Source organism: Eumetopias jubatus, unplaced genomic scaffold, assembly GCF_037043125.1.
Source record: "Eumetopias jubatus isolate StellerSeaLion01/CBP00866 unplaced genomic scaffold, mEumJub1_p1.0 scaffold_6, whole genome shotgun sequence".
Taxonomy (NCBI): domain Eukaryota; kingdom Metazoa; phylum Chordata; class Mammalia; order Carnivora; family Otariidae; genus Eumetopias; species Eumetopias jubatus.
This window is the reverse complement of record NW_028274812.1, coordinates 33,329,991-33,355,389: the sequence shown is the minus strand read 5'-3', so window position 1 is coordinate 33,355,389 and position 25,399 is coordinate 33,329,991. Positions and strand designations below refer to the sequence as shown.

Below are 25,399 nucleotides of genomic sequence, written 5' to 3'. Positions count from 1 at the left end.
CTTCTGGTCTCAAGAGGCTTTCATGTGGGCCCCTAGAGACTCCCATCTCACATTTAGGTCTTAGACTAGGTTCCCCTGTCCCCTCCCCCATCTCAGTCTCCTCTGAGTGCCAACTATATTGTGCTCGATAACATACACACTAACACAACTTCACTTCAAAGACAGAAGTTCAGTTCAGAGTTTGCTAGAATCACATCAATTTAGTTAAGTACTTTTGCTTTCAAGAGTCAGTTTGAGATGTTTTCCCCAAATTTCCATGTGTTAAAAAACAAAACTGTCTACCTTTCACACAACTGTAGTTCTTTCCCTTCCAGAGGAGGTGCGAGGAAGAACATCTTCCTTCCCTCCCCCTGTAATGGTAAAAGCTCTCTTTTAGCTTTTAAGCCAATTACACTCCCTTACCTTTGAGGAGAGGGTGAGCCATCAGTGTCACCATCGGGCCAATTAACTGGGTTTTCTTTAAAGCTAATAGTAATTTTTCTATTAGAATCTTTATACTTGGCACATTTAAGTCCCTTTACTTAAAGAATTACTACCACACAGCAATTGCAGACTATCCTGTCAAACGAAAACATCAATTTTACCTCATTTTTAAATATGATTATTTTGTATTATGGTTTTACTTGTTCACTTAGCTTTATATCATAGCTGCAACTTCAAAGACATTTTGTACAAAATTAATTTTTCTAAAATGAGTTGTGTTTCAACTACATTGGTGGGAGTTGTTATTTCAAAGATTCCTGTCATGAAGCCTTCTGCAAAGCAGTGTGTAGTGTGGATGCGGGCTGACTATGGGTCAATCCAGCTCCGCCACTCACCCACTGTGTGACTCAGGTGAGAGACTTGCCCTCTCTAGGCCCCTGTGTCCTCATCTACACCTTGGGTGACGGTAAGAACTAACTAAAATTATAAATGGCAAAGTTCTCAAAACTGGGCACAGAGTAGGCATTCAGTGAGTGTTAGATAATATTTTTATAGATTTTCACTTACAATATTTCAAATTTTGCTCAGTTTGCTTCCAAATTAAGTTCAGTTCTACTCTTAAAGATACAGGTGTCGGTTTCCCCATTAAAAATTGCCCGAACCAGTATAACGGTTTCCTTACAGGTACTTCATCTAATCTAGCACGCTTTCAATCAATCCTACCGTCTACTGATGAATTAATCTTCCTGAAGGCCACTGCTGAAAAGGCCCTTCCCCTACTCAAAGACCCTACAGAGATGACCTACAGAGCAAAGTCTAAACTAAGATACTGACATGGAACGTCATACCCTCATCAATATGCCTTTGACAAGTCCTTCCAGCTCTGCTGAGAACTCAACACACAGCTACACGTAGGAGCTGCTCTTCCTGATAACCAACCCGTTGCTTCTCCACATGCTCCTTCCTCTCTGCTCACCTCTGTATGTGCAAATCCTGTCCGCCGCCCCCCACCCCCACCTTTCTGGGGAAGTCTCAGATCTGCCAATCAGAAACTTTCTTCTGTCACCTTCCATAGCCCTTTATCAAGGGTTCTCCTAAAACACTACTTTTTACTCTATATGTTATTTGCATTCATGTTCTTACGGGCTTACCTCTTTCTCACAATAATCAAAGTGCTTCAAATGTGGTATTTTCACAATAGTATACATTGATGGATCTATGAATGAATGTAATAGGGACTGAGGTGCAAAGGCAAGAACTATGAACAGGGACTTGGGAGGGGAAAAAACAAAATTGGACTTCATTTCTAGGAAGAAAGCACTACTGCCTGTCTTTTCCATTACGTTCACCTGCTGATTTAAGTGGAAAGTTTGTGGTTTCATTTTTCTGTTCTTTTGTTAAATAACTACATCTATAATATCCTGGAAGGACTCTGCCTTCTTTTTAAAAATGGCTTTCCCAAATCTCTGAAAGCTCTGACAAAGATTTCTATGTGTAGTTAATATTTGGCCTTAAAGCTAGCATAAGGTCTTCTGGTTCATTCTGCTAGGTTTAAATCTTGTGGGAACTTGATATGAAAGCATTTTACAAAATCTTAAAGCTTCTTTTTAGTAACAAATGGACTAGAATAAGGTTACATTCAGTATACTGTATTCTGGCTAATAAACTTGTATCAATCTTAGGTTCATAAGACAGAGAGATGAAGAAAACATTTCTCTGTAGCATCAAATAAAAGTTATGCTTAAAAAAACAGCATCAAAACCGTTATCTTTTAGGAAAAAAAAAAAAACCTTGAAACCATATATGAACTCACTAAATATTTGTCTTGTGTTTTCCTTCAATAGGAAGCTTAGTGGGAATCAAAAGAATTCATCTCTAGACCCAACTCTCTAGCTTATTATTAGTTTATACTTTTATTCTAACGTCTTCAAATCCAGTATGAATAACATACTTATAGCACATCTCAATTTGGGAAGAGCCACATTTCAAATAGCCAAAGGTGAGGACTGGTATTATACTGGGCAAGTTTAGATACATACTTGCTCTAAGGCTAACAAAATTATTTTGATGCATGAGAGTTAAATAAACATAGGGCCAACATGTCCTCAAATGTAATCCTCCTGGGGTCAGGAATATCTTAAACACACACACTACTTGGTTACCATAGCAAAATTCCTTCCTAATGCCACCCACAAATTTACATGTTTAGAAAATAGTTATCTGGGATGACCAACATTTGAGGTTCTTCAGACAGATGAAACTATCCTTAGCTCTGCACATGGATGGCATTTATGAGTCCTGAGTATAAGTGACTGATGCAAATTACTTTATTCTCTAGGATTCTACTTCCTCATTAAAAAGGGTTGGGAGGAAAGAAGAGGCTCTAATTTTAAACTGTTTAGAATAAAATATTCTTTTCATTTTCATACTCCTCAATATGCCCTCATCTAGGGTATAATAAAGTCATGATCACCATGCCCACCCCCTCAGGGGCCAGGAACAAATGCTCTTTCCTCACCAGACAGGCAAAGATTTTTTAAATGTTTTACAATCTTTGGTGTCAGCAAAGGTGTGGGGCCACAGGGATGCTCATAAACTGCAAGTAGGAGTCTAACTTGTTCAAACCTTTCAGGAGGAAATATTTGCCCTAGAAAACGATGAATTTGGTGCCCCCCAAATGTACACATGAATATGATCTTTGCAGCTGCATGTTGAATTGTGAGAACTGAGGAATAACCTAAATGCCCGTTAACAGGTGTCACGTAAATCCTCACGTGTCTGTTCGATGGCTGATGAAAAATGAGGAGATACTGCCAAGGAAGATTATCTCCAACATACTGTTAGGGGGATAAGAAGACAGGCTATAGAACAGAATCAACAGTACTAGCCCACATCTACAGAGGCAGGAGAGTGTGTGTGTGTGTGTGTGTGTGTGTGTGTGTGTGTGTGTGTGTGTGTGTTCACTCACATACACACTGTGAAAAGGGAGTATCTATCTCTAGGAGCAGAGGAGTTATGGATCATTTACATTTTCTGCTCTCTCTCCCTTTTTAAAAACTATAATCGCCTCTGTTATTACCAGAAAAAAAAAAAACCAATAACAATAGTTCCATTTGCAAAAACAACAGTCAATAATAATTTTGTCCGAGAGCAGACCCTGGGGAATTAGTGACTCTCGTGCTAACGAATGCACAACAGCAGTGGCGTCCAGTGCTTTTGTTGGGTAGTTCAAATATATTGGAACTGACTCACTGATAGCACCTGCCAGATTTGTAAACGTGAAGCAGAACATTCCACAGCATTCCAAAGTGAAAACTGGCTGTGTCTGAAAGCCACTGAATCCGAAATGGCTTTTCATGTCTGTGTATAAATCTGCATTTTAGGTTTGATTAATCTACACTGAAAACTAATGCTAATTTTAGGTACGAGACTAGTATAACTAGGCAAATTGAATAAAATTAAAATGAAACACATGTGCTATGCCTGAAAAACTCCTGGCTCCTGAACTGGAAATGGTCATCTGGAAGTCAATAGGCTTGGGCTTCTCCTTCAAAGACAAAGTGATGCTCATCAGGGCCCACACGTAAACAAGCAGCTCGTGATGAGCGAGAACTCAGTTCAGCCAACGTGGCTCTTTTCTCCTTCAAGTCAGTTAGATAGCAAATGTTAATTTCCTGTTTGGCTCTTGAGTTCATCTTGAAACTCTGAATATCACCCTGACTCGGAAATGTTAGCTTGAAGACAATATTATCTTATTTAGAAATTGGTGTTCATGGATGTGCAATAACACAGAAAGCTTCTTGAAAGCACTCTCCATGTAAAATCCCCATGTCCTCAACCTGTGACAGGGCTCCATCCTACCACCTGGCTGACACAGCTTTGACCAAGACCCAGGCTGATTCTATACCAACAATTCCAGAGGTCATGTTCACTTGATTTAATATTCAATACTTAATTACTCTCTCCTTCTTGGAGTTCTCGTCTTTTGCAACTTTTGTGACATCCTTTCCTCCCCGTTTTCTTCCTACTTTCCCATTCCCCCTCCTGCATCTCCTCTGACCTGGCCCAGGGTAACATCACTCAAACTAAAGGCTTCCTCACGAGAAGACACATTCAGATGGCCTTCAAACCTCTACCTTTGGCCCCTGAGCCTGTTGTGATTTCTCTCAAAGCTCTTGGCTACCTCCTGGACCTCTCCATGTAGACATTTCACATGCATCTCAACTCAGAATCTCCGGGGAAGGATATTCCAAAGTTTCTTTTATTCTTAGGAGCAAAAAGGGTTCCTACAGCTGACTTGATATGCTACAAGGCACAACGTGCCTTGGAAACAAACTCCTCTATAAATTCTACTATCATCTTCAGGTCACAGATGGCAGAACCGAAGAACAGAAACGTGGAAGAACTTGCACAGGTCACATACCTATGAAACAGATTTGAATCCAGCAGATCTGCGATGCCGCATTTCCTCTTAACACTCAGACTATCTGGTAAATTTCCAAATAACCATGCCGTGTGCGTGTGTGTAAGACAGGGCCTTACAGATTCACTTCCAAGCTTCCCCCATAATGCCTATGGCAGGTATGCTCTCCTGTGGTACCAAGAACAAAAAATACGCCTCTGCTTCAAGACAGCTGAGCTGGGAAGACTGGCCATATTGTGCGTGGCTTGTGGAAAAATAACACCTGTATCCCAAGACTGAAATTATAGGTACCACCATCAACTCATTTGCTCATGCCAGAAGCCTGGGATTCTCCCCTGCTCTGCCATCTTCCCAAGTCACTAACTTCCATATCCCAAAGCAAACAGTCACCAGAGTCACAAACCTCTACCCCCTTATCATCTCTCAAATACATGAGGCATACCCTCCCCTTCACTTTTCCAAATAGAGCTTAACCGCTTTAGCCTGGCTTGTGACACTCTTTATGGTCAGGCCTCTGTCTCTCTGGCCCCCTCACTTCCCGTCGCTCTCCCCGTGCACGTGTCCTGCAGCCTGGCCACGCCTGATTCTGCTCCATTCTCAGAGCGTGAGGTTCACAGTACCAGCTCTTGCCTGGAATGCCCCCTTCCGTGCCTTTCTTCCCTGAGCTATTCCTACTCCCCTGGGAGCTCAAGTGAGAAGCCATCTGACACCCCATCCTAATGTAGAGATCTTGCCCTTTGGCTCCTACCAAACGCAGCCCAGAACACTTCCTCAAACCAGAGACTCTATTCTGCTGCCGTGATTTAGTGTGAGTGCAGACCTTGTTTGAGCTGAACCTTCATGGTACACAGAGGACACGCAATGGGCATTCTGCATATATTGGTGTAATAAGCAACAACAACAAGAGTAAAACGAGTGAGCGGATGAGAGAGGCTGCTCCTCCATCATTCCCTTTGGCTGCTCACTGCTTTCGGCTGAAAAGGAGGTGTCATTTGCTTTTTTTTTTTTTTTAATTTGATTTCATATGGATTTTTTTTTTAGATTTTATTAATTTATTCATGAGAGACAGAGAGAGAGAGAGAGAGAGAGAGAGGGAAGGAGAGGGGCAGAGGGAGAAGCAGACTCCCAAGGAGCAGGGAGCCCGATGCGGGACCCGATCCCAAGACCCTGGGATCATGACCTGAGCTGAAGGCAGACGCTTAACCATCTGAGCCACCCAGGCGCCCTGCTTTTTATCCTACACACCAGTGACGACTCCAGGAGTCACAGGGACTTGTCTGAAGTCTGGCTTCAGAGAGGGGACGGTGCCAACTGAAGCCAAGTCACCAGCTCCCCGTCCTGGGGCTCGTCCTCCTTTCTGAGGCCGCCCAGACCAAACCAGCAGGCAGGACTCTTCTTCCTCGTGGGGACTATTAGGGGGACACCATTCCAGCGGCGAAAAGGCCGCTAACATGGGCTCGTAAACATGCATTTAGGATGAACCGGGGAGGGAGGAGTCCTTCACAGAACACAGGGAAAAAAAAAAATCAGTTACAAAGATTTAATCAAGGACTCCTCTGAAGCGTGTTTCCTTCTTCACAGAGTCTGTGTGCGGCTCCTCTCGGCCTCGCAGCGGCCAGCACCCAGCGGAGCGCAGAGGCCTTGGGAGGCTCGGCCCTCTGCATGCTCTTCTGGCACCATCTTCCCACGTGCTCCCCTCGCCCTACTCTCAATGCTTCATCAGAAGCTCAGAGCTCCTCCAAAGGAAGAGGTCAGGTCAGATCAGGACGAGAGCTTCTCATGTCCGAGAAAGGGAGACGGGGCAGATACCTCACCAAGAGTTATTTATTCTTCTTTTTCTGGCGTTCAGCGACTGGCCTGCTCTTTGCCTCGGCCCACCTGCTGCCTCTGTGGGACCCTGGCGGGGCAGCCAGTGGGTAGCTGAAGGGGTACACGCGCACTCGTCCTCCCAGCCCTGACAGGCACCGGCGAGGGAACGTCTTCCAGAACAAGCTGAGCCAGCAGGAGGTGGGGGTGCTGCAATGACTGGAGATGCCGAGGTAACTCCTATTCGTCCTTCAGATCTCAACTCAAACTCGGTGTCTCAAGGGAAAGCTTAAATTTACAGCAGCTTTGGTGTGTGGCCGCCCAGAAGAGCATGCAGTGGTGCCAGAAGAGCATGCAGAGGGCCGAGCCTCCCAAGGCCTCCGCGCTCCGCTGGGTGCTGGCCGCTGCGAGGCCGAGAGGAGCCGCACACAGACTTTGGTTCTCTCCTATCCCATTATTTCCTTCAGAGCAATTATCACATTTGCAATTACATTTTGTTTCTTAATATTTATACCTCCCCTCCCAGCGCGGATCCTTTCCCGAGAAAGGGGACTCTGTTCGGTTTACCAGTTTGACCATTTGAATCCTCAGCGCCTCGCTCTACCCTAGCACACTTTGGTTCTCATATTTTTTGAATGGATGAATGAATCTTTCCAAATTTATCTAGTTTGCTCACCTTACATGTGAATTTACATTTTAACTGCCTAAATCTGTTTAACAAGGCTGCCTATAAAAGGTGTCCTTTGAGACAGGCAAACTTCAAAGGCAATGCGCGTGTGTGTACATGCATGCCCACTGCAAAGATGAGTATAGGTGCTGGGGATAATGGATGTAACTAATTCACTTTAAAACCTAATAAAATGCCACAAATGAAAGTGGGATATTGGTAATGCTCACACTGGTCACTAATTTTTGTCTTATGTTCCTGATTAAGTAACATAATTCAGGAGAAATACCCAATATTTTTGTACTTGTGTAACACTAAATCTTCTCATTCATTATGTATGTATTATTATATTCTTATAATAAAGCCTACGAATTAGGAAAGGTAGATTGTCCCAGTCCTGCTGACTTGCCCAATGTCACATAGTTTGAGATCTAGCAAGATTAAAATAGAGCCCTTGATATTCTGATGGATAGCCAAGAAAGTGCTCAGCCTTGCACATAACAGCACATTTATTCAGTTAAATGGATATTCTGCTTATGCTCAAGCTTTAGATGATTTCTGCTTGTAGGCCTTTTGTACACCCTGTGTTGAAAACAGCATCTAACATATAAAGAGTAAGGTTGCTAGACATGAGGTGAGTACTGAAAAGCCAGTTGTATCTTCCTATACCAGCCACAGCTAGAAAAGACTTGTAAGACCTCTTCTGGGTAAAAAATTACACAACTTTATTGGAAGACATTAAAAAACACCTCTATAAATGGAGAGAGATATTTTATGTTTGTGGGAAAGAATACTTAATATCATAAATATGAAATTCTTACCATTCAAGCTACAAACTAGATGCAGTTCCAATTAAAATACCACAAGGTTATCTTAGAACCCAACAATCTGATTCTGAAATTTATATGGAACAGAAAGAGCCCAGAATAGACAAGATACTCCTGAAGAAAAACACACAGTTGGGGAGACACCTCCTACCCGTTACCAAGACTCATTTTAAAGCTATAGTTTAGACAGTCTGGCATTAGATCAGGGACAGACACATGGACTAATGGAAACCAAAGTGCCCAGAAACGCCCCCCCCACATACAAGAAACTGGATATAGGACCTGCAGATCAGAGGGGAGAGGATGGGTTCTTCAACCACTGGCTACTTTTCAAGGAAACAAAAGTAAAGATCAGTGATTTTTTTCACCACACAGAAAAACCAATTTCTTATGGATAAAGAATTGATCTATGAAAAGCAACATTCAAATACCTGGATCAATAGTATCCCTAATACCTTAGGGTATGGGAAAAGCATAAGCCATAAAGGAAGGCATGATAAGTAAACTACATTAGCTTCCATTAATAACTACATTCAATATACCAACAACTATATTGACCTATATCGAGAACAAAAGACAAACCACAAACCTGAAGATATTTGCAACACATAAAAATTAACAAAGGACTAGTATGCAGAATCTATCAGGATCAGTAAGAACAAGAAAATCAGATGTAATTTCATATCAATCAGTTGGGCATAAATTAAAAAGTCAGAGGGGAGACGGTGCAATGGTGGGAGTCCTCACTTCCTGTGATGGAAAAGCCCTGGGCCTTATCACAAGCTGGAAGATGTGTATTCTGTGACCAGCCATGCCTGTGGGCGATTAACCAATCAGTGTACAGATGATTTTAAAAACAAAACAAAAACAAAACAAAACAAAAAACAAAAAACAATCTTGGTATATGTGCTATGCAATAAAATCTACTTTTTAAATACATACATAATTCTGAACATTTCTCATTCCACTAAGAATTCTTTAGCACAACTTTTAATGGCTATATTTTAGTGATCACAGGGAAGCAGCATTAAGGCAAAACCAATCCCTACTGTGGGCCATTTAGATTTTTATACATACTAGCAAAAAATTTGAAACAATGTGAGAAATACTCTTGTAGGTAATTCTTTGTATACATCTCTGATTATTTAAAATAAATTCTTAAAGTGGTTTAAATGTTAGGCACACTTAATGTGGGTTTTGCCAAACTGTCCTCCAGGAAATGTTACTAGTTTATAAAGCAGCAGAGGAGTATCATTTTCCCTCTCACAAGCTACCCAACGCTAGCTAAAAACAAACTTTGCCAGATTTATAAGTAAAAACTTACACACTGAATTTTTAACTTGTATTGATTTAAGCAATGAGGCTGAACATTTTTTATTGTTCACCTAGCTTCTCTGTGGTTTGCTGGATTAATCCTTTGCCCATTCACCTAGCTTCTCTGTGGTTTACTGGATTAATCCTTTGCCCATTTCTCTACTTAAGTGCTTGAATTTTTTGATGAGACAGAAGAGTTAGTGACAGATTCACGATATTGACTCCTTCTCTGCCAGGTATATTGAACTTTGTCATTTTATCCTTTATTTTAAGTTTTAAATTTTTATATAGCCAAAGCAATCTTTTCCTTTATGGTTCATTCTCTGATACACAATTCTTCATGTATATTTTAAGGGAATCAACTCCTCTCCCCTTTGTGCCCCCTACAACAAAAATGCCTCATCTAAATGAAGGCAATGGCACCTTCCTCAAAGGGTCACTGTAAACATTAAGAGAGCTTACACTGATGTACTTGTTCATAGTAAAACAACACAAATGTCAATTATTAGCAGTTCTCAATACATGGCGGTTATTAACATCACATGCCCATCGGTCAAGAGAGTTCATAATTTTATGCAGGGAATGTGAGCAGCGGTGCTTGGGATAATGAAGTCCGAAGACTCAAGTGGACCATAAGAGACAGACACTGTGATGGAGAAGTACATTTCACGTCCGCCGGCAGGGTGAGGAGCTCGAACTGCCAGGACAGAGGCCCCGGACGATACGGATTCTCTTACCTTACTTAGTCTTCCCCTTCCTCCAACTCTGTTTCTTTGTGCACCACCACTCTGGTGACTGACATGTCCGGGTGCTGCTCTCGGGCTTCCCGGATGGCCTGGGCCAGCGCCTGCCAAGGTCAGGAGAGCGCGCCATGAGCGGGGGAACAGGCTGCTTCTCGGGATGGCAAAACACACGTATGCTGCTCAACTGGGATTCCATCTCCAGCAAAGATGGTTTGATTGCTTTGAGGAAGCAGGGATTTGAAATGGGCTCACAGTTCATTTTAGAGAACGTTTATTTCCCCCAATTCCCATTTTCCAGTCTTTTCAAATAATGGTGCATGCAGAAGAAATGCGCAGACTCTGAACCCCAGCCTTGTACCCGCTGTGAAACTTGGAGGAAACAGATCTTCTCTGACCTTCATATTCTCACCTGTAACCCGAGACTAATGCTAAGGCTGTGAGGATCATTTTAAGGTTCGCTGTACAGCCTGGAGGGAGGATGTAAAGCATCCAGCCCAGCGCCTGTCCTATACACTCACGGGGCACTTGCTGTCACCCATGGCCTCAAACACCCAGACGCAGGAGCAGGCCTTGCTCATCCCGATCCCCGTGGGCTCTCACTAACTGACCGAGGCAAGATGTTGGCTGAACTGTTATGCTGCCGGAGAAAGATCTCCAAACTTCGAGGGCACAGAACAGTTAAGAACAGCCGCAGCAATGGTGACATACGATCAGCAAAGGGAAAGAAGAGAGACGACTCTTGAGCAAGTGCAGGTCTGTATTTTACAGGCAAAAACCACTGGAGGTGCAAAGGTCAACAAGCAGTGCTCAAGGCCAAGCTGCCGCTAGGCTGTGGGCAGGAGCAGGACTCAGGGTGCCCTCCGCTGCCGCATAGGCTCTTCCCAGACCGGGCGATGAGGAGGCTGGCAAAGTTTCTACGTACAAGTGTTGTGACAAAGTGGAAAGAGCCTATTTTTCTGAGGGGAAACAAGTTTAAAGATGTCTTGAGGAGAAAGTAAAACACCATGGAACATCACGCAAAGTCTAGGAAAGCTGTCTAAGACAAAAAGGAAAGTTTTCGAGGAAACCACGCCTTTGAAAGCAGCAGCACAGGTTTCCCTGTGCCTCCGCCATCTGCGGGAGGGGACAACTGCACTTCTGTCCGCTGAAAGGTTACTGAACAAAACCCGGGCCCGAGTCCACACACACACAAAGGTAAAACTACAGAAAAAGAGGTTTTACACCCAAAATTTTTACACAGAAGCTTGGAACACACTTGAGGGTGCTTAAATTTCCACTAGGGAACAAACTCTGGTGATCCACCAGCGTCAGGACCAGAGTGAACTCAAGCAGGGGACTCTCGCATTCGAGCAGCACAACCGTGGTGGGAGCAGGCGGGCTGGAGGGTGAGAGTGGGGTACGGAGAAGGGCAGCGTCTGATCCCGGAGGGTGTCGGAAAGTGTTTCCGGGTGTGTTTGGTGGGGATGCGGATGGGAGCCAGACTGTAGCAGAGTGGCTTCACATCTGCGTGTGTCCAGAGGGAAGTGAGAGATCGGAACGATCAAAACGGACTACTCCACTTCGGTTCTGGGAATCCAGTTTGGGAAAGGGACAGCTCCGATAGGAGCCAAATGTAGCTACAGACGCCTTGTCAGATACTTTTTAATTCACGTTCATTACAAAGATCTGCCTACATTAAACCAGTACAAATGTTAAAGGGGAAATACAAATGATGCCTAAGGGAAGGGAACACATGTGAAACATGTTTTCATTAGCAGAAAAGTAGGGAAAACCAAAAACTGCTTAATCATCTTCAAACACATTTGAAATCCGTGTACCATTAGTTCCATTCGTTCTGTAATATCAGTACATGAAATTAAATACTGCAAAACGTTAATTTACGATGGCAAGAGTAAAGACTTGAGAAAACTATCACATCCTCCTGCCAAATTGAGAAGTTATTTTACTAGAAAGAAACAGACACTCTGAGGAGTAACCGCAGCGTCCTACGTACCTGGTGCAGAGCTGGGATGTACACAGGGTGAACTGCCTGCAAAGCAAGGGTCTCTAAATGCACGATTCCTTTTTTCCAGTCTTGCTCAGAGGAAGGTTTTTTTTTTTTTTTTAAGATTTTATTTATTTATTTGACAGAGAGAGACATGGCAAGAGCAGGAACACAAGCAGGGGGAGTGGGAGAGGGAGAAGCAGGCTTCCCGCTGAGCAGGGAGCCCGATGTGGGACTCAATCCCAGCATCCTGGGATCATGACCTGAGCCGAAGGCAGACGCTTAACGACTGAGCCATCCAGGCGCCCTCAGAGGAAGGGTTTCTTTCCACTATTAAAATTCTTTTAATATAGGGCAAGGAACTGAAAAGGGGGTCAATGATATTCAAGTCACTACGCGATCGGCTTCTGTTTTTGGCAGGGAAGTGATTTCCTTCTAATTTTAAATACATTCACGGTCTCATTACAGGCAGTAAGGAGAGAGGGAGCTTCCTGAGCTTCCAGTACAAGCATACCAGAGGCCACAATTAAACATACTCAAAAAAGTTGATGCATCTCATACTTAAACATGAAAAAGTTATGAAAACATCAAATATCTCTTCTCTCATTTGGGTATCTGCCCTCGGTTTTAAAGCAGGTTGAAGCACCACATCGCACAAACAAGGCCCTGTCCCTGCAGTCACAGGTAAAGCTGCGGGTTTTTTTTTCTAATTTAAGAGTGAGGAATGTGTTATTTTGTTACTTACATTTCAAAGTGTGTTTTCATTATTTGCTATTCAGAGGCAGTACTGTTACAACAGGCCCAAAGACAAGAATATGCACATAAAACCTGAGAATAATCCTCGGAAGGAAAACATGGCATCAGAAAGCCAGAAAGTGCAAAGGTTCAGTGGAGGCTGGGAGAAGACCCCGATTTTCACTTTCCATCATGCCAAAGAATGTGGGCTCCCGCCTCTCACACCATAGGAATTCAATAAATGCTGGCTGAGCTAGAGTTCCCAGTGGGGAAAAGAAGAACAGAGTTTGCTCCAACTTAGGTCAGAGGAGCTCAAAACTGTCCCAGCAGAGAAGAAATCCTCTCTACGGGGAGCTGGAGGCTTCGTTTCCACGGGGTCATTCATTTTCCCATGGCAAACAGACAAAGGTACTGGTCAACTACTAGGAATCTCTACTACAAAGTCAAAATTCAGAGTCAGGGCAACCCTTTAACCTCTGATAGCTCTCAAGGAATGAAAAAAATACATCAGGAAAGACATAAGGAAAATCACATTATAGGGGTTTACAAAATGTTGTTTTCTTTTTAGGCAGAGAAGAAAAACTATTTCTCTTTGGTCACACGGAGTGAGCTTTTAAATGAGAAGTTCTGTTCTCTAAAATTCTCTTTCCTGAGTTCGATGTTGTGTTGAAAGCTGGATAACTCTCATCTGTTCTGACTCCCCAGCCGAGATGGTCAATTGAATATTTCCTTTCCTTCAAGTTGTTATAAAAGAAAATAGCTTGGTTTCCTTTAAAGCGGAGTTAAAAATCACTCAGAAAATGACAAAATAAAAAATTCACATCACTTGGGACTGTAGCCTAAAATGAAAGCTACCCTCGGGGTACGTAGGTGGCTCAGTTAAGGGTCTGCCTTTGGCTCAGGTCATGATCCCAAGGTCCTGGGAATGAGCCCTGCATCAAGCTCCCTGCTTCTCCCTCTTCCTCTGCCCCTCCTCCTGCTTGTGAGCACACGTGCTCACTCACTCTCTCAAATAAATAATCTTTAAAAAAAATTAAATTAAATTAAAGCTACCCTCAGTCACCAGATGAGTTCCACTCATCACGTGGTTGTTAAAGTCATGCAGCCGTCTCAAGTTAACATTAAAATGGAAGCACAATTCTTTTATTTTATTTTATTTTATTTTAAAGATTTTATTTATTTATTCATGAGACACAGAGAGAGAGAGAGAGGCAGAGGGAGAAGCAGGCTCCCAAGGAGCAGGGAGCCCGATGCGGGACTCGATCCCAGGACCCTGGGATTATGACCTGAGCCGAAGGCAGACGCTTAACCATCTGAGCCACCCAGGCGCCCAGCACAATTCTTTTAAACATGTTTCTGAATCCATGTAAATTCTCTACTTTGTAAGAGACTTCAGATTTCCTTCTCCCACTCCTCAATAATAGTAATAATTAGGGGAAAATACCTAAGGGTAAAGGGCCCAATTTTTCTAATGTTATTAAAAAAATACAAGTTCCTAAAAGTAGGCATAAGTCAAACTTAGTGACTTTTCTTAGTTTTTGGAAGCTAGTGTCATTAAACTGCCATTCATTTTTTAATCTATGACTTGCCTTTAAGCCAGGCCCACATGAATAACTAATGGTTGCCAGCAATCCTCTCGATTATTTGGATTAAAAAGTGCACGTGAACCAGTGGGAAATAAACAGCAATCCATGTTTTATGCTGGTTTGGCATTAGGAAGCCTGAAAGGACAGGCTGTGTCTAGGTTGGGAAGTGTCTTTGTGTCATGCTTAGGAGGTGGATTCATCCAGGAGGCACTGGGAGAAGGGGTCTGACCCAGGGATCTGACATGACGACACATGCTCAACTTAGAGACGTGGTCACTCTCAGAAGCAGAACTTCAGGTCTTTACCTGGTCATGATCGATGTCTGCATCTCCCGTGATCACGATGCGTTTCTCAATTCTTGTTTCAGATATTCCACCTTTCACAGTCTAAAGGTTATAAAGAAACGAAAGGGGGGAGACAGCAATCACTGACGCATGTGTATACATAATGAGAGGGAATAGAAGGGAGCACATCTAGACCTTCTGGTCATTAAGGCAACGCACAATGAGTGGAGAAGGCGGACATTCCAGAAACTGTGTTTAAGCTCAGCAGAGATTCCTATTGATAAAGTTGTAGCACCCATAAGCCCTCCTCAACTGAAAGCAACTTTAAAACTAATTTATTGAGATTCAAGGGAAATTAAGATGAGACAGATGCCATTTAATCCAAATAGTTCTGTTGGGACATTCCATTACAATTTCCCGGAGTTTCTTTACTCCCAATTGGCCAATTTGTTAAAAGAGGAAAGAAGAAATAATTCTCTGGTTTATGTAGAGTTACAAGGAATTCTAACAATTTAGGTCCCTGGTTTAGGTTTGGGAACTCATGTCATAGTTTTGACTGACTGATTCTCAGACAAATCCACGGGTAATTTTGTTCATTTGGCTTAGTGCAATAAGATAAAAGAAGACTTGGATTTGGCTTAAGATTCAGAAGATGCATGAGGGCGATATAAAGATTTGTGGTCAGTGATAACTTCTGTATGTCGCTGTGCCTGCTAACAAAGACCGCGTGAGCCAACTGGGGGCAGGAGCTCTGGCACAAACCACCACCCAGAGTCACTGGCTCGGAGCAAGCTGGCAGAGCCTGGGACATGACTGAGGTTGACAGGATCATACGGCTGTGACGCTGAACTACGAGCAAATAACACACAGTCCTGAGAAAGCACAGCCCTGATATACACTATGTTCCCAAGTGATAGCACTTTATTGTAAGAGACCAGGTTTATCGCAAGCCTGGATAACTGGGTAGCCCTTAAAATGAGCACCAATACCACCTTGCATTTACATGGCATTTTTTTAATTCACAAAGTTTCTGGCTGAAATACAGGGTGAGGAGGGTATAAAGGATACATTTAAATCCTTCAAGCACTAACAAAATGTGAGAGATAGGAGTAAACCTGATGACAGCAGCATGCATCAGGATCACCTGGAGGGCTCCTACAACCACTCCCAGGGTTTCAGTAGATCTGGAGTGGGGCCACGGGACTCACACTTCGAACAAGTCCCAGGAAAGACTGCTACTGCTAGTCCGGGGACCATAATCTGAGAATCATCGGTCATCTGGTGTTAAAACTTTAGAGGATGAGAGAATGATCTGGAAAAATGCCCCATATCCAATATATGAGCATCTTGAATCAATGAAGGGAAAATTATATTACTTTGAAAATTCTGAATGATGGTCTTAAAACATTCACTTGCTTCAGTTGGGAGGGTTCATTTGTACTTACCAAACTTATGCTTCCGCTTCTATTATACTTTCTCTCTCCTGTAGCTGGCTGACATATAGTTATTCATGACCTATTTTTATCCCCTTGTACTTTACAAAAATACATTTGTCAATGGAGCCCAATTTCTTGGATACTTTAAGTCCGGGCATTTTTATTCCACTGGCACGGTCTATTACTTTGAAGCTTGTAGAGGAACAAAGAAACAACTCAGAAAAGGTCCTGTTTGCAAGGTCTCACCCTGGATTGCTTTACCTTGGTGATATGTGTTGTTGTCGTTGTCGACACAGACTCAGATGTGATGGTTTGTGCTGTCAGTAATGTCCCCGAGTCACCACCGGCCCCGCCGTCAATCTTTGGATAGTTGGAGGAAAAATACAAAGTAATGCTTAATTTCCATTATGTTGTCAAAAAGACCCCTCCCCGTCGAATATGCATCTTGTGAAATCTTCGAGGTCGGCAGAAGACGTTATCTGCCCATCCTTTGCATGTTTGTAGCGGTGATTTACTGAGCAGGAGGTTGGCTGGCCTTTAAACAGACTAAAGGCAAAGCCTAAATGCATGTGGAGAAGCAAACCTCCTGGGAGGGAGAAAAAAAAGGAAGAATCAAGTAGAAAATGGGACTGAGAGCTACAAGGGTCATGAGACAGTTTGACCGAAGGCCTTTTGCAGAAGCTAGAAAAAGAAACTAGAGAACCAGACAGGGAAGTTTCCACAGTGACCAGAAGTGCTGAGTTGTTTTTTTTTTTTTTTTTTTTAGCACAGGTGGTAAAAACAGATAAACATTTTCTCATTTACAAAGCCACAGAACCTGACTAGGATAGACTAAACCTATGTGATTTGGTAATTTGCTTATCTCTAGATTTTTTAAAATAACATTATTCCTATAATAGTTTGTTATGAGCATATATATGGGTACATGGATTTTAATATGCATGTGCTCTCTCTGCATGGGTCATATATAAATCCCAGGCATATATCTAACTAGGTTTTGACTTGTTTGCTTTGATACTAAAAAAGGTAAAAAGTTCTAGAGTTTACCAGGGGAAATAGGAAACAAATTAATAGCCTAAGAGTACATGTGAAGATCACCAAACATACTTGTCTCCCATTTCCTGACATTATCACAGGGAAATAACCAGAAAGCCCAGAGCCTTTTGGACCAAGTTACGGGGAAATTTCTCTAAATTTGAGTCATGCACCTGTATTTCTTTACTAGGCACTTACTATACTACAGACACACGAGTACATGCTCTCCCACCACACCCATTCATAAGAAACCCGTTTTGGTTTATGTGGATCTATGCACATACATGGATAACATGTCTAAAATAATTTTGAGGAGTATTTAAACATACCCACGTTAAACCTTTTAAAAAAGATTCTGAGAGAGGTCAATAATCTGCCACCCTCCACCATGGTACAATCCTACTGTAGAACACTAAATTTCTCAGACGAGAAAATAGTTGTATAAATTTCTAAACAGTTCCATTTTGACATAATGAACGCTTTCCCCTTTTTTACTACCCTTAAGGCTAGACATCTTAATGCATATTTCAAATCTTTACAGAATCAATGTCTGAATAATGTCTAAATCAATGTCTAAAATTAAACCCACAAATCTGATAATTATTTTGACACACAGTATCATGTTTACGTAAGATCGACAACACATCTTCAGAAAATAATCCCACGTGAAAGAGAAGCACAGAAGTGTGTGTGTGCGTACACTTGGCAAGCAAGAATGAGTTGACTCGATCTTATCTGCACGGAGTTTGGGGTGTTGGGGGGGGAAGAGCCTAAATCTTACGAATCCACAAATTACATCAGATCCAATAAGCTTTGTAAGTGACCTGATTCCCAAGTGTATATCAACATGCCCAGAACAACTTATAACACGGACAAGATTGCTACTGCCTCTCCTAAATAATCCTGTGTATGCCCTCTCCCCCACCCCCCACCCCGAATTGCTGGGCCGCCAATTTGACTGCAGCTCTGTCGTAATCTAAGAAACAATACAGCAGGTTCGATTGCGATTATGACACTGAGATATGGAAGGCTACATCAAGGTCAGAAACACGTAAACTAGAAGACAAAAACAGACACAAAGTAAAGAACTGAAGTAGTCCAAATCTAGAGTTTTTGTACCTGTGGAGACTCATATGTGATGGTTTTGGTCTCAGTTTGGACAATAGGGACTTCCTTGGTGGAGATTTCTGTCCTTTGTGAGGCATCAGAAATTGTTACCATCTCTGTTTTTACCACTGGTGGCTGAGGTGGAAAGGAAGGGAAAAATAAATTCTAGAGGTCACGAAGTGAAAGTGTTTAATGGAGCCTTCAAAAATAATTGTAAAAAATATATCCAAACACACACTCATGCACAAGAGTAAAGGTAAATGAAAGACACAAAAGAGAAACACTTTCCTTCAAATATCATATGTATGTGTGTATGTATGCATGTACACAGACACACACATATATGTATGAAGAATAAGCTAACATAATGGCTCCCTAAATTATGGTACACTTCAAATTACCATGGTCCCAACTACATGTCAAACGTGGTGTGCACAGTGATATATAAACTTTAGCTTTGGGGCAAGCTATAACAAAATGGAGAAGAAAAAACGGAATGAACTATGTGAAGTGACCTGTCTCAATTTTTACTGCAGTTTAAAGAACCACGTGGTTTGTGTGAAGGCTCATTGTCTTTAATTGGCACGTCAGGTAGGGAGACTAAGCTCTTCCCCCAAAAAGTCTCTTCTACCCTACCGACAAAGAGATTCTACTTTAAGAATATCTTCAGGTATGATCTTTTCAATTGTCTAAAACTTGCAGTGCTTTTGTGTTACAAAAGTTAAAATATTACATCTAGAGTTATTCCACCAACATTGCATTAAGGCTTTGAACAATGAAAACATTAAACAACAGGGTCAGGGTCACGGCCTGCTAGCTTTGTAGTCTGCTGAGCATGTAGGTTTAATACAACACCAGACCATACTACTACCAAAATACTACAGTACTTTGAGAGAAAATTCCCAAGTGTAATTATTTAAAGAGGAACAACCATATGTTAAACGCAGAAAATAAGAGTTCAGAGCGTTCAAAGGCTCTTGAAATGTCTTCTCTGAAGTGAAGCAGGAAGTTTAAAATATAGTAAAAATCCATTTAATTATCTCAAGACAAAGTCACTTCAAGATTTTCCAGCCCATCGAAGAGAGCCTACATCGTGGGCATTTAATTTCAGAATCAAGAAAGTCTCATGATTCCTAATTCAGAGACACCCGCACCTCATGACCGAGACTTAATTTACCAGGAGTGTGGAGAGTTCTCTTTCTTGAAGAGAAAAAGTTAAAGACTCCTATCCAATTTAGATAATGCACAAAACAGATGATCAACTTGCAAATCATCCAGAATTGAGGGAGGACAGAATGAGAAGAGTGTCCTCCTATAAAACAGGCTAGCCTCTGGCTGCGCACAAGAAAAGAAAATGCTCTTAAAGCAATCCGTACGCTCTCTGGAATCTAAAAACAGCAATCACAGTGGTATTCGAGAAATATGTTTTCATCACTGCCGGATGCGGGACTCCGAGCACCACGGTAATCAGAACCAGCTGCCACTTCTAAACATCTAAAGCTGAAGGGAGAATCAGCCAAAAAGTCAAGTCCAATCATGGTAACAGCCACGCGCACACACTCACACTGACCGTTTGTCAACACTACAGATACAGTTTTTCTCATTAAACCAACAAAAAAGGCATTTAGCACAAGGAAGCAGTGCAACTAAAGACAAACAGTTGAAAACATCCAAAACGTGCAAAGAAAAATTTTAAGTGTGAAACGAGAAGAGAAAAAAAAAATGGTGTGGCTGCTGAAGGCAAGTTTACTCTGTCAGGTGGATCCAGGTGCAGTAAAGAAGCCAGAAACCGTGAACAGAGCTGGCAGAGAACCTAGAGAGCAGTGCTTTTCCCCCCTCTTCCCAGGAGAGACAAAGACCAGAATCTCGTAGAAAAAGCTGGAGGAGGATCGGGAGGACAGCAGAAGGAAGGCAGGTGTTCTCCACCTGAGAAACAGCTCTAGAGTTTAGCTCCCGCTCGGGTCTCCCATTTACCTCTGAACAACAAATAATTTGTGGCAAAACATCAATGTCAACATGAGACACCTCTCCGTTAACTGTGTGCTGCTCGTCCTCTGTTTCTTCGCTCATGTCTTGCTTAATAGCGCCTTCGTTTACACTCTTCTCTGCAGGTATCTGTGGGGCAACTACATTCTCCCGGATCACTGTTTCTACTGCGCTTACACTGGCACCTGCTTGTCTGACTGGGCTGGCTTCTGGTACCGCTTCCTCCCTCTCTACTACCTGGGCTGCTCGGCCGGCTTCTTCCTCCACCTCTTCGTCCTCCTCCCGCTCTTCCCGTATGGCGCCCGCGGTCACAGGGTGGTGGGGCCGGTACTCGCCCCCGTCTTCCTCCTCGCTCTCGCTGCCGTGGCTGCTCTCAGAAGACAGGGAGGTGGAGTCTTTCTGGGTCAGAGGCTCCACCTTACGCATCTCCCCAGGACCACTCCCAGGTGATAGCTCTTTACCGTTCATTTCTTCTGTGATTACTCTTTCGTCTTTCCCAACCTCTGCCTGTTTCTTCTCCTCCACTACATTCAGAGTCTCATGTGAACTCTGCACAAAAAAGAAATGGATGAGGGAGAACAAAAATACATGAATAAATAAAAACAAAACAAAACAAAAACAAAAACGACGGAAACCAAAGTTAACCAATGATGGTAGGTTCATGTCATGGAGAAAAACACAGATGATTATGATGGCTGACTGAAAGGGAAGCGGGGAGAACATGAGGGGGTCAGAAACATCAGGCGATGGCGTTAACATGGAAAAGGGGAGAACCTTAACAGCATCACTGGCTCCGGTGCAAGGCCCTTCGGACTCGGGAGCGCGTTTCTGCGAAACAAAAAGCAACCGAGGACACAAATCAATATAGTTTTACACCTCAACACCCACCAAAACAAACATCTGACACTGCAAAGACAGAACAGCAAGAATCCACGTCCACAAAAATCTTTGCTCAAGGTCACATGGAGGACAATCCAGACAAAAATGCAAAAAGCTTACGAAAGGAAACAAAAACACAAAATAGCATCCTCCCAAAGACATAAAATGCTTTTATTGTAGTTATAACTATCAGCTCTCCTTATTTAGTTGAAAGGGGAGAAAAAAAAATGGAATTATACCAAAGCTGCCTGACTGAAGTTGAAATTGCAAAACTTTTAAAAACCTATTCAATAAACGGTTTTGATTTTAAGCAGACTATAAAGCCTGGCCTGAAACCCTGATTCCTAAGTGAATATATAGCATTAATGAGATGGCACCTTTATTTTCTGCTGGCTCATTTAAAAAAACAGCTGTAATTGGCAAAATTCGACTTGGTCTCAGATAGCTATTAAAACAAAAATGTTGTTTCGGAAATGGTTATTAACCTCCCGAACTATATTATAGATTGGCAAAAGAGATATTTTAACATTAGGGTGGATAGCAATGATAGCTCCAAGTGCCTTCTTCTAGAATTTAGCTCCTCCAACTAGCATCTTTGGAAACTGAAACGAACCAAATTTATTATCCGAGATGTTTATTCCTACCCCCCTCCCGACCCCCCCGCAGACATCTACTTCTTGGGAGTAAATCTACTCTAAGTAGTACACTACCTAAATGTTTAATAAATACCTGTTGACTAAATACATTAGTAATATAAATAATTATGCTTTGCTATTGATAACCAGTGTAGAAATTTTCTTGCAAAGGGGTTTTGAAAGCTTACACTTTTCCTTAAACTTGTTTTGAAAGGAGGGGAGGGGCTATTTACACTGATAAAAATGAAGCCTCGCTAACTTTTTAACATTCGGGTGACATTAGAGCCTGTGATCTCACTGGGAAATAGTTCTGCTAGAGGTAGTAGCCCTACTTCTTCAAGAAGGTATCTCCATGCCGCGTGGAGCGGGGCAGTGCGCCTCTGAACCCTGTGGCCAGAAACGAAGCCTGCGGCTTGGCGAAGCCGCCAAAACTGCATGGACAGGAGCTGGGTCCTGGATCAGACAGCAGCATCCCCCATTTATCTGTACCTGTGACGTGGGCAACCGTGAGCAAAAGGCCCTAAAAGGGCACACTTCTGACAGCACCCGTCAACATGTTCTCTCTCTCTCTCTCGGATCTGTGCTGTTATTCTTAGTTGTGTGGTAAGGCCACGTTTCCATGGCTCGAAATCAGTAGCGTGTATGTCGGTACAAGAGAAAGATCCTTCCAGTTTTTACTGAAAACCCAGAGGTTTCAGATTGAACTGGAAAACTCTGAAGCTTTTTTGATGAGTAACACTTAACTATAAACTTCTTTATATAAAGACATCCAGTGGTCAGAACATTTCTAAAGCAGACATCCCATCATTATTATTCCAGGTCAGTAAATTATTACTTAACCCCAAATGGCCAGATGGGCTCTTGACCAAGTTCAGGGAATCCCTAAGGGTCAGTCCAAGAAATGAAAATAATTATTTCACTGGGCATGGCAGGCACTTTGTATTTTTACACATGAACAGAATTTTAAAAATAAGGAGCCATCAGGAGAGGCCTGAAAGGTGTTTCAACTTTAAAAACTTTTCTGCCAAACACACTTCGCTTCCCTTAGAGTGAGGGCTTCCTTTCCCACAACAACTCAGACTCTGGGCCTTACTGCTTTAGATGAGTCTCTGAATTTAGGCAGATTTTGTGGGCCGACAGGGGACCAAAGGCAGCAGGAGAAACAACCAATCTGTGGTTTTCCCTCATGTCCAAATTCACTTATTGTTTCCTGAATGATTCTCCCAGGAAGAGTTAATTTTAACCAATGAAAGCACTGGAGAGAGGGGTTCCTAAATATTCGGGGAAAAAAAAATCATATGTGGCTTTTGAAAACGGGAAACAAAGTAAAATGCACCTCAGGCAAGCGCGAGAAGGGCGAGGAAGAAAGCGTTTCGGGAGGCGCACTACAGTTCACAACAGCGCCCTCTGCTGTCCGAGTGGTGGCTGAGGTGAAGGGGGCTCGCAAGCTATCAGCAAAGCCCTTTTCACTCAACAAAATGGACGTTATTTCCTCTTCTAGGCTCTGGAGAAGTCAGAAAAGGAAGAGCAAAGAATTAACAAGGAGTCAGAACAGACAGCAGTGACCTACTGAGAGAAAGGAAAGGTTACACAAGAGAGAATCACAGAACAGCATAAACTGAGGGATAGGCGAGGAGTTGGAAAGATTCTAGCAGGTGTCTGTGGCGTTTTGCCTAAACGCTAGCTTTCCACTCTGCTTGAGAATCTGAGAGCTCTCACCTCTGGGAACCAGCTTAATAAAAAAAAGCCTTAGTTTATCCCTGAAACTTTATTTCCAAACTGAGAACAACTGATCTACCCACACAGTGAACACTATTTTATATATTCCTGAAGGGGCTGCTCGCCTTTAGCCTCTTTCTGCCCAGAATGGTCTCCTCAGGGGCCCCTACTCTTGGCCACGCTTGTTCCTGTGTAAGAGCTTGAGTGACCCCACCCTCCTGCCTCCAATGCCCTTCCCGAGGCACACTGGGCCTTGCCGATTTTGTCACCTCTCTGAGGTCCACTTAATAGTCCCTATTTTGTAATGGGCCTCCCTATCCATTCCAGCTCCTCTAGCCTCCTCCCTTCTCCATACCACTTGAACGGTCTGTACGATGAGCGCTCTGACAGCAACCCACAGACATTCCCTCGGACATGCTAAATAGGTCACGGGATGAAGAGACAGGTAAAGAAAACAATTCTCAGTAGGAAGACAAACTCAGAGGTGAAAACTCAAGTGAGCAATGTGAAAACCATCTGTCCCTGAGAAACCGTGAAGGCCAAGTTCATGTTGCCATTTCTGGCCCTGAAACAACAGTCCCTAACCCGCCTGAGGGCACGACGGGAAAGCCAGGGACTGTCCCAGGTACCTGTAATGCCAACAGCAAAGAGTCGCCATAAAGCGAATGTCAAAATTGTGTAAGAATACTTCCTAAAAAACCCTAGTGTTCAGAGAGCTTAAGGATGAATGAATAAATGAATGGCATTTCCGAGATGCCCTTTGGAACAGGGCACTAGGGGGGTGGTGAGGAGTAGGGACAATGAGAGGAGATGGGTGAGGTGCAGAAGCACTTGCAATATTCAGGAGAGAAAAAAACATCTTCTGGGTTAATTCAGCTTAATTATAGTCTCCATAATTACACCATCCCTCCGGGTTGGGTGGGTGGAAAGAGTGTCCTTCCTGGTCAGAGAGCACTGGGGAGCTCAAGTGCCATGCATTTAATTATTCAATAAAACATCTTCAAAAGTACCTTACAACCACAGTCCATGTAATCTCTACTAGACTCATGAGAATACAAGTATGTCATAATTCTTACAAAAGAGGATATACAATAGTTATTTACTAAATGTAAATGTATTCTACTAAATAATTTGGTTTCCAATTTTCTCTCAAAATCATATTCAAACTGAAGCCATTCTGAAAGTTCAGGGTATTTAAACAAGAACTACTACTCTTTGAGGGAGCCTGGTTGGCTCAGTTGGAGGAGGACGGGACTCCTGATCTTGGGGTTGTGAGTTTGAGACCCACATTCGGTGTAAAGATTACTTAAAAAAAGAAAAAGAAAAAAAGAAAGAAAAAAGAACTACTGTTTTTGTTTTGATCTATGAAACCCATATTATAGAAATCTAGAAACTTTGGTCAAGTTAGACTACTCTCATGCATAACTTTTTATTTTACTTTCATTAAGGATTACAATTTAAAGAAACCCTACAAAATCAGTAGCAAAATGAAGATGTGGCAAAGACAAATTTTAAAGATATTCTGTTAAAAGCCAAACACTCTGGTAGACTTAACTGCTCACACACTTTCAACTAATAGTAGTGAAAGGTTATTGGCAGGGAGGCGGGGGTTACCATGTAAGTGGTCCATAAATGTTGGGTGAATGGGTGAACAGAGGCATGACCGCAGTTACAACAATCCACATACATGCCAAATAAGAATATATTTTCCTGCAGATACTGGAGAGGAAAACAACAAAAAAGCAGCCACTTCAAGTATAGAGAAACCATTCAGGAGCGTAACAGGAGGTCAATTCCAGATTTAGATTCC

The 25,399-nt window shown here is 42.6% G+C and overlaps 1 protein-coding gene across 5 annotated transcripts in view; it reads right to left on the bottom strand.

Annotated features, from left to right (window-relative positions):
* EPB41L2 (erythrocyte membrane protein band 4.1 like 2) overlaps positions 1-25,399 on the bottom strand; it is a 205,508-nt gene that overhangs the window by 7,185 nt on the left and 172,924 nt on the right. For 2 of the 5 annotated variants that reach the window (XM_028125387.2, XM_028125384.2), the window contains 5 exons: positions 20,345-20,905; positions 18,383-18,505; positions 16,490-16,588; positions 14,814-14,894; positions 10,198-10,307 (listed from right to left, as the gene is read on the bottom strand). In XM_028125387.2, coding sequence (XP_027981188.2) covers positions 10,203-10,307; positions 14,814-14,894; positions 16,490-16,588; positions 18,383-18,505; positions 20,345-20,905 — 969 coding nt within the window. In that variant the 3' untranslated portion in view covers positions 10,198-10,202. The remainder of the gene's footprint in view (positions 1-10,197; positions 10,308-14,813; positions 14,895-16,489; positions 16,589-18,382; positions 18,506-20,344; positions 20,906-25,399) is intronic. The other 3 variants (XM_088023871.1, XM_028125385.2, XM_028125386.2) reach the window with 3 other exon arrangements.